The sequence below is a fragment of the Cebus imitator genome, unplaced genomic scaffold (assembly GCF_001604975.1).
Source record: "Cebus imitator isolate Cc_AM_T3 unplaced genomic scaffold, Cebus_imitator-1.0 Scaffold54, whole genome shotgun sequence".
Lineage (NCBI taxonomy): Eukaryota > Metazoa > Chordata > Mammalia > Primates > Cebidae > Cebus > Cebus imitator.
The window spans coordinates 4,155,134-4,164,129 of NW_016107369.1; the positions used below are offsets into that span (position 1 = coordinate 4,155,134).

Consider the following 8,996-nt stretch of genomic DNA (forward strand, 5'->3'; position numbering starts at 1 on the left):
TGTGCACACATGTGCACATGGGCATGGGTGCACACTTATCTTACTACAACTTTTATCATCAGAAGAAAAGGCAAAGAATTCATTATAATTACAAAGAAAGAAATGTCTTTAGTAGTGTGAGTAGGTTTGGAGGAAATGAATTGTGGATTCAGGCTCACAGTTTCAAGGATTCTCAAGGTTCTCCTGAAGAAGATTATATATTGACTTTATATTTGGCAATAATTTATAAATCAATAAGTGCTCTAGTGACCTTGTCCTTAAGTGTGCAACAGTGCCCTCTTAGAAATGACCCTCTATTGTGTGAGGCTACACAGGCTTGGGAAAGCCCATATTGAGGAGTTCCATTAACAAAAGGGCCCCTTTGTCTGATCTGCTCTTCTGCTTTGCCCTCTGCTTACCACCTTGGCTGTCTTAGTCCCTTTGTTTTCAGTATGGAAACAAATTAGGAGGTTAACAGATCTAGGTAAACCCCTAACCTGGCATTCACCTGGTACCAGAGCAGGCAAGCAGTTGATCTAGAAATAGATTCTGGGGCAGTGGTATAGGCTAGGGGGCATTGAGGAGCCTCATGTAACTAGACAGAGAGGAACCACCAAGGTCTAAAGCCACCAGTGGCTTTTAACTTCTTTAATTGATTAGCTCCTCCAAAATAGTTTTCTTTGCTTTTGTAAAAATTTTAAAAATGTATTTCAGCCTGTATGTTACCAATCTCTGGTCACATTACCTATTCTCAAGAGTCGCTCTGTTGGGAGCATCTCAGCCCTTCTCTAAAGTCTTTCTCGTACACCACTCTTAAATGTGGGAATGTGTCTTCCCCTGTTGCCTCCCTCCTCTTGTATCTTCTGATCACTCCACTTGCCCATTCTTTCATCCTTCCAAGTGACTTTTTCAGGTTCATCAGAACCTTACCCAGTCTCAGGGATAGGAGTGTGATAAGGCAAATAACTAAATAAGTACAGTTCTGTACCTTTCTGTGCAGATAAGCCTTTGTTAATTTTTATTCAGTGTTATACCACTTATTTGAATGTCTGACAGGTTCTCCAGCAAGTGGATAACAAGTTTATTGCCTGCTTGATGAGCACTAAGACTGAAGAGAATGGCAAGGCAGGTAAGAATGGAGTTTAGCCTCAATGACTAACCAGCTGGTCTTCTTATAACCTTTTTTTAATGATTATTTTTGGTATATAATACAGTCTCAGTGATTTGGATGGATTAGGGAAAGCCAATCTAAATTAAGAATATTATGAAGGCTGGATGTAGTAGCTCACTCCTGTAATCCCAACACTTTGGGAGGCGAGGCAGGTGGATTGCGTGAGGCCAGAGTTTAAGACCAGCCTGGGCAACATGGCAAAAGCCCATCTCTACTAAAAATACAAAAACTGGCTGGGCATGGTGGCATGCACCTGTAGTCCCAGCTACTCAGGAGGCCAAGACACAAGAATTGCTTGAACTTGGGAGGCAGAGGATGCAGTGAGCCAAGATTGTGCTATTACACTCCAGCCTGGGAACAGACATTTAGTTTTATGTTCATACACATACATATCCTCGGGATACACATTAAACTATCAGGGTATTTACTTTGGGAGTGAAAATGAGAATGCGCAAAGGAGATATTTCTACTTGTACTCTTTTAAATATTTTCTATTTTTTGACTTTTTAATAATATTTTCATATTTTCCCTTTATAATAATAGAAAGTATATATAATGAACTCTGCAAGGTTTATCAAGATTTACACAGAATCTCTTCGTGACCTGCTTTAATGAAATAATAATAGTTTGTAAATACATTAACTCGTTCAACAAATATTGATTGAGCACCCATTGTATGCCAGGGACTGTACCAGGCCCTAGGCATACAATGATGGGAAAATACATATATGTGAGAGAAAAAAATAGTTACACAAACATGAAATTTTAATTCTAGCTTTTGTAATGGAGGGAGAGATACAAAATGCTATAAGAACCTGCATTGGGAGATACGATTTCATCAGGGAGTTCAGGGAAGTGCTTCTTGGTAAAATAGGTCTGAAGTATGAATACGAATTAACTAAATAAAGAAAGGAAGGAATAACATACACAATTATGATTTCCTGTTCTCAGTGAGTGGAAACAGTGCCAGGGGAACTGGAGATGAGGCCAGAGAAGTAGGTAGGAGTCAGATTTTAAATGCCAGCTACAAGCTTTGCTTTGTCCCAACACCATTGGAAACCATTAAAAGCTTTTTTTTCTTTTAATAGTTTGTTTTTGGGGTGGTACATGTCACATCACATTTGCATTTTAGAAAGATTGCTCTGGTTGCAGTGGGGAGAATACAGTAGGAGTGGAGTGGAGTTCCAGTTAAGTGCAGAGTAACTGTTAAAAAAATATTGCAATATCTGAGACATGGTTAGGTGGGACCAGGGAGAACAGTGAATGTATTGGAAAGATATTTAGGAGATAGAGTCAGCAGTGCTTGGTGATAGATTGGGTATGGGAGGGTATGTAAAAGTGACTTCTGGTTTTCTGGCCTCCATAGCTGAGTGGATGATGTCACAGGACCTGGCTTGCAGGCAGAGCAGGCATCCATCCCCTCCCATCCCCTCTCATCCCCTCTCCTTCCCTTCCTCTCTACCCTCCCCCTCCCTCTCCCCTCACCCCTCCCCCTCCCCCTGCCCCTCTTCCTCCCCTCCCCCACCCATTGCCCAGGTGGGAGTATAGTGGCACAATCTCCACTCACTACAATCTCCACCTCCTGGATTCAAGGGATTTTCCTGCCTCAGCCTCCCAAGTAGCTGGGAGTACAGGCATGTACCACCACTCCTGGCTAATTTTTTTTGTTTGTTTTTTTTGAGATGGAGTTTCGCTCTTGTTACCCAGGCTGGAGTGCAATGGCGCGATCTCCGCTCACCGCAACCTCTGCCTCCTGGGTTCAGGCAATTCTCCTGCCTCAGCCTCCTGAGTAGCTGGGATTACAGGCACGCGCCACCATGCCCAGCTAATTTTTTTGTAGTTTTAGTAGAGACGGGGTTTCACCATGTTGACCAGGATGGTCTTGATCTCTTGACCTCGTGATCCACCCGCCTCGGCCTCCCAAAGTGCTGGGATTACAGGCTTGAGCCACTGCGCCCGGCAATTTTTATATTTTTAGTAAAGACAGGGTTTCACCTTGTCGGACAGGCTGATCTTGAACTCCTGACCTCAAGTGATCTACCCTCCTCACCCTCCCAAAGTGTTGAAATTACAGGCATGAGCCACAGAGCCCAGCCAGAATCTGCGTTTTAATAAGATCCCCAGGTGATATGTGTGCCTATGAATGTTTGAGAAGCCCAGGTCTAAGGCAGGACAAACACCACCTGAGGGGAATCCAGGCATCGCCTGTTTCTGTACAGCTGGGGAGATGAGAATGGTTTTTACATTTTGTAATGGTTGGAAAAAAAAGAAAAAGATTTCTTGACACATTAAAATTATATGAAATTAGTATTTCAGTGTCGATAAATAAAGTTTTATTGGAACACAGCTACAATATTTCTATATTGTCTATGGCTGCTTTGTCTCAGAAAGAATTGTTGAGTAGTCATGTCAGAAATCATGTGGCCCAAGAAGCCTAAAATATTTATGATCTGTCCCTTCAGAAAACATTCACCGGCTTCTGATCTAAAGTGCATTAGAGTTCATGGGTTTCCAAGGAACTTGTACACCAAAGTTAGCTGATTATAACAATGTATGGTTTAATGATCCTTTATCATATTAAAGTTGAATCAATAAAGCAAAATCAGTATTTAAACATAGGAATTATATATTCAAGCTTCAAACTTGAGGAAATGCCACTTTGACTTCGTTTTTTTCTTTTTTTTTTTGAGATGGAGTCTCGCTCTGTCCAGGCTGGAGTGCAGTGGCATGATCTTGGCTCACTGCAACCTCCGCCACCCAGGTTCAAGCAATTCTTCTGCCTCAGCCTTCTGAGTAGCTGGGACTACAGGCACCTGCCACCATGCCCAGCTAATTTTTGTACTTTTAATAGAGATGGGGTTTTACCATGTTGGCCGGGATGGTCTTGATCTCTCGATCTCATGATCCACCTCCCTTGGCCTCCCGACCCTGACTTTTCTTTTCTCTTTCTCTCTTTTTTTTTTTTTTCTGAGACAAAAGAGTCTCGCTTTGTTGCCCAGGCTGGAGTGCAATGGCGTAATCTCGGCTCACTACAACCTCCGCCTCCCGGGTTCAAGTGATTCTCCTGCCACAGCCTCCCGAGAAGCCAGGATTACAGGCATGTGCCACCACGCCCAGCTAATTTTTTGTATTTTTAGTAGAGACTGGGTTTTACCATGTTGGCCAGGCTGGTCTTGAACTCCTGACCTCAGGTGATGCGTCTGCCTCAGCCTCCCAAAGTGCTAAAATTACAGGCGTGAGCCACCATGCCCAGCCTGACTTTGTTTTCTAAATGAGATACTGATGAACTAAAGAGTTCCTTAGTTTACCTTTTGTTTTCTAAAAAATGAAAGTATGGGGAAAATAATAAACTTATCAGATAAAAATTAGTAATACTGGTTATCTCTGGGGAGGGAAACTAGGAGGGGTGGAGCAAGGGCATAAAGGAGAACTGATTATATTTCCTTTTGTACCTTTCAGAATTGGATCTGGAATCCAAACTTAGGGGATAAGTTTGCTTTCATTTTCCCCATAATTTCATGTTTTAGGAAATAAAAAGTAAACTAAAAATTAGGAAATAAAAGGTAAGCTTACAGGATGTTTATCATTTTCCCCATAATTTCATTTTTTAGGAAATAAAAGGTTCAATTGTTACAACTCAAAATGTTTTCTCTTATGCTGTTGTTAGATAGTTTGAATTAAGCCTTCTCTCTCCTCAACACACATGATGGTTGTCATGTTGTCATCTTGCTCTGAGAATCTGAAAGTCCACAATCCTTGCTCATCTAGGTGGGAACCTGCTCGTGCTGGTGGATCAGCATGCTGCCCATGAGCGTGTACGCCTGGAGCAGCTTATCAATGGTAAGGATCTTTGCAAGCAGAAGGAAACTGAGACTCCCAGCAGAATCGGTACACCTCAAAAAGCTTTTCTAACTGTGACTGTTGTGAGGAAGCACGCTTTGTACTGTATGTTCAAAAATTAAGCTACAGTCTTCCAGTTTGGCCTGTGTTATAACTGAAAGAATGTAGTAGTTAACTAATTCAAAATGTGGGTCTTATTTATGTGGTCAGAGGCGTATTTGCCGCACATTTATGATCAACCCAGAGGTGCCGAGGACAGGATGCTTATTCTGACATCCAGCACAAAGATCTGCCCCTCCATATGCGCGGTGATCTTGGCATGCCTTCCCATACCCCTTCAGGCAGAGACCACTGGCAGCTCAGAAGGCCCAGTATACTGTTTTGATTTTAAATTTTAGTTGGCTTTTGAATATACAGTATAATCAAATAGATTCAATTCTGAAAGGCACAAAAGGGAATAATAATAAAGTCTCCTTTCTACCCTTCCCCCGTCCCTCCTTGCCTCTCTTCCCCAGAGACAACCAGCATCACTGGTTTTTAAATCTTGCTTTCCAAAGCAATATATGCTTTTTAATTTTTTTTTTTTTTTGCTACCCATTTTTTTCATCATGAGACTGTGTTTGCCAAGTTGCAAAATACCAGGAAAGTCTTTACTCCTGTGGCCTATGAATAATGTCAAAGAGTTAGGCAGGGACCTCAGGAGGTGCTTCATGGACTAGAAAGGCAATGATATTACTATTATTTTCACTTTTCCTTATAAAATGATGGCCTAAAAGTTGGGAAAGATATAGTAAAAACAGTGTTAGAAAAACTTGCTTCTACAGGCCCTGCACCATTTGAGAGTAATACTAATTCTCTCCAGAGACTGGGAGACCCTGCTCAAGGAAAGGGAAGCCTTCTGGAGCCATGAGATTGTGTGGTAAACCCACATATGTCCCTGGTAATCCACATTATTCACCTCTGTCATCAAAACCACATTTATTAACTACAGGAACGTTGCATTGTTCATCTGAATGTAAGATGCAAGTCTTACATTTCTTATTTCAGAAAATACTACCAAAATTGGTTAATAGGCTGAGTATTAGCTTGACTTTAAAAATGGAAATCCAAAGTCTAAAACTGAACATTAAACATTCTGCTATGCACCAGAATGATTATATCAAGGCCATGCTGTATTTTTATCTGAATCTAGAAGACTTCCCTTCCTACTCTTAACCCATTCATCTTTCTGCCAATAGATTCCTACGAGAAGCAACAGGCACAGGGCTCTGGTCGGAAGAAATTACTGTCTTCTACTCTAATTCCTCCACTAGAGATAACAGTGACAGAGGAACAAAGGAGACTCTTACGGTTCGTACCACCGTAAGAATGTGATGTTGACGGTATCAGTTCTCACAATAATTCTGTGAGGAATAAGCATAACTATTGTCCCGTTTTTCAGATGAGACCAAGAAAGGTTACAAGACTGGTCTAAGGTCATAGCCACTATTAAGTAGTGGAGCAGGCACTCAAAGGCCGATCATCTAACTCCATGGGCTGGTTTTTTTCCTTTTTTAAAATATGTTTTTTTCTGCATCTAATCATCCATTAAAATAATTAATTAATTAATTAATTAATTGAGACAAGGTCTTGCTCTGTCCTCCAGGCTGGAGTGCAGTGGTGTGATCTCTGCTCACTGCAACCTCCACCTTCCAGGCTCAAGCAGTCCTCCTACTTCAGCCTCCCAAGTAGCTGGAACCACAGGTGGGCACCACCATGATGGGCTAATTTTTGTAATTTTTTGGTAGAGATGGGGTTTCACCATGTTGCCCAGACTGGTTTTGAACTCCTAGACTCAAGCAGTCCTCCAGCTTTGACCTCCCAAAGTGCTGGGATTACAGGCATGAGCCACTGCACCCAGCCTCTTCTTTCCACTGTGTCCCAGCTCGTGAGTATAGGGTAGAGTTTCCCTGATAATTTTTTCCGGCAGTTGGCTTAGAACACTCTTCTCATTTCTTGGAACAGTCTGTGTTTATGCCATGCTTTGTGAAAGCAAAGTTTCTGCAGTAATTGCTCCCATTCTGCTTTGCCTTGGTGCATTCTAGATTCTTAGTTTTCATTATCATAATCATAATGGGAAGAAAGTAAAACACTGGGATGCAAGGAAGGGGCAAATCATATAGTGAGTCACAAGTAGGACATTTTTGCCTCTTCTGAGCAGCACAAATTATTGAAAATGAAAAAGAGAAGTTTCTCCCAATGTATTTCAAGTTTGGGAATATGATACTGCCAGTAAATCTTTATTCCCTGTGACATAATTTATATTAGAAGCAGATCTATTTACTTACATCCTGTTAATCAGGACTTCTCAGTTCCTTGGTTGTTAATTACCTCCCTGCTTTAATGCTGATCCAAATCACTCTCAGACCTTTTCTTTGTGCCAGACCCTCTTAAGTGCCAGCAGCCAGAAGTAGCAGTTACTTAATGAAGAAAACACACTTAGAAACAAGATTTAGACACAGATTGATCCTCAATGGAAAAGAGAAAAACAATAAAGGTTACTATAATCCAAAAAGGAAATTTGAAAATAAAAAATCCCAAACACACACACCTGTGTGAGAAAAACAATACAATTTTTAAGCCCAGTGGCAACTTTTGAAAAACTATCAAGTAGTATTTAGAACCAGTACGAATGAAGTAGCACTTTTTTTTTTTTTTTACATTTGAGGTTATCTCTTTAGGTGTTACCACAAAAATCTGGAAGATCTGGGCCTTGAATTTGTATTTCCAGACACTAGTGATTCTCTTGTCCTTGTGGGAAAAGTACCACTCTGTTTTGTGGAAAGAGAAGCCAATGAACTTCGGAGAGGAAGATCTACTGTGACCAAGAATATGGTGGAGGTAAGATACAGTTGCAGATGTTAAGGAAATTGCTGAGTGATGGTAACCTTGTATTTTGTCTGTAGATTCTCTGAATTCATCTTTTCTTCAACAAGCATTCATGGTATTTACCTGCTGTGTGCCAGGGGCTGGAAATTCAGAGATGAATTAGCTCAAAATAAGGAAGAAAGGCATTTAAAGAATTATAGTCAGTGAACTTTGGCTAGTAGAGGTATGTGTTTTACTTTCTTCCCAGTACAATTACGGTAATGAAAACTAAGAGTCTAGAATGCATCGAGGTAGTTTTTCAGAAGTGTTACAGAAACATAGAATGACTCCCATGCCTGGGGAGGTGGAGTCAATGAAACTGTCACAGAAAAGCTGTTTTCTTAAGACAAGTTTCTACTTTTGAGAGACCAGGTCTCACTCTGTTGCCCAAGCTGGAGTGCAGTGGTGCAATCATAGAACACTGTAGCCTTGATCTCCTGGGCACAAGCGATCTTCCCACCTCAGCCTCCCAAGTAACTCAGACTACAGGCACGCACCACCATGCCTGGCTAACTTTTTCCTTTTTTTTTTTTTTTTTTTTTCTCGCTCTTTTTTCTTTCTTTTTTTTTTTTTTTTTTTTTTTTTTGTAGAGATGGGGTCTTGCTGTGTTGCCTGGGCTGAACTCCTCGTCTCAAGCAATCCCCTGCATTGGCTTCCCAAAGCCCTGGCATAACAGGCATGAGCCACTGCGTGCCATAAGAAAAGTCTTTTAGAATAGTGGGAAACTGCCAAGTACAGAAGAGGGGAGAAGGGCGTTCTAGACAGAGGAACACATATCAGAGACTTGAAGCAGATCCTAAACTATCAACAGATATGGCTCAAATTAAGATCTACAGTTGACCCTTGGACAACTTGGGTATTAACTGCATATGTACACTTATATGCAGATTTTCTTCCACCTCTGCCACTCCTAAGACAGTAAGACCAACCCTTCCTCTTCCTCCTTCTTAGCCTATTCAATGTGAAAATGATGAGGATAAAAATCTTTATGATGGGCCGGGCGCGGTGGCTCAAGCCTGTAATCCCAGCACTTTGGGAGGCCGAGGCGGGTGGATCACGAGGTCAAGAGATCGAGACCATCCTGGTCAACATGGTGAAA

General features: G+C 41.4%; 1 protein-coding gene across 8 annotated transcripts in view; it reads left to right on the forward strand.

Annotated features, from left to right (window-relative positions):
• Positions 1 to 8,996, forward strand: part of MLH3 (mutL homolog 3) — a 33,994-nt gene that overhangs the window by 11,506 nt on the left and 13,492 nt on the right. For 5 of the 8 annotated variants that reach the window (XM_017528632.2, XM_017528634.2, XM_037738535.1 and 2 more), the window contains 4 exons: positions 1,036 to 1,108; positions 4,919 to 4,990; positions 6,229 to 6,340; positions 7,711 to 7,870. In XM_017528632.2, coding sequence (XP_017384121.1) covers positions 1,036 to 1,108; positions 4,919 to 4,990; positions 6,229 to 6,340; positions 7,711 to 7,870 — 417 coding nt within the window. Of the gene's footprint in view, positions 1 to 1,035; positions 1,109 to 3,612; positions 3,677 to 4,918; positions 4,991 to 6,228; positions 6,341 to 7,697; positions 7,871 to 8,996 lie in introns of those variants that run through there. The other 3 variants (XR_005200294.1, XM_037738538.1, XM_037738539.1) reach the window with 3 other exon arrangements.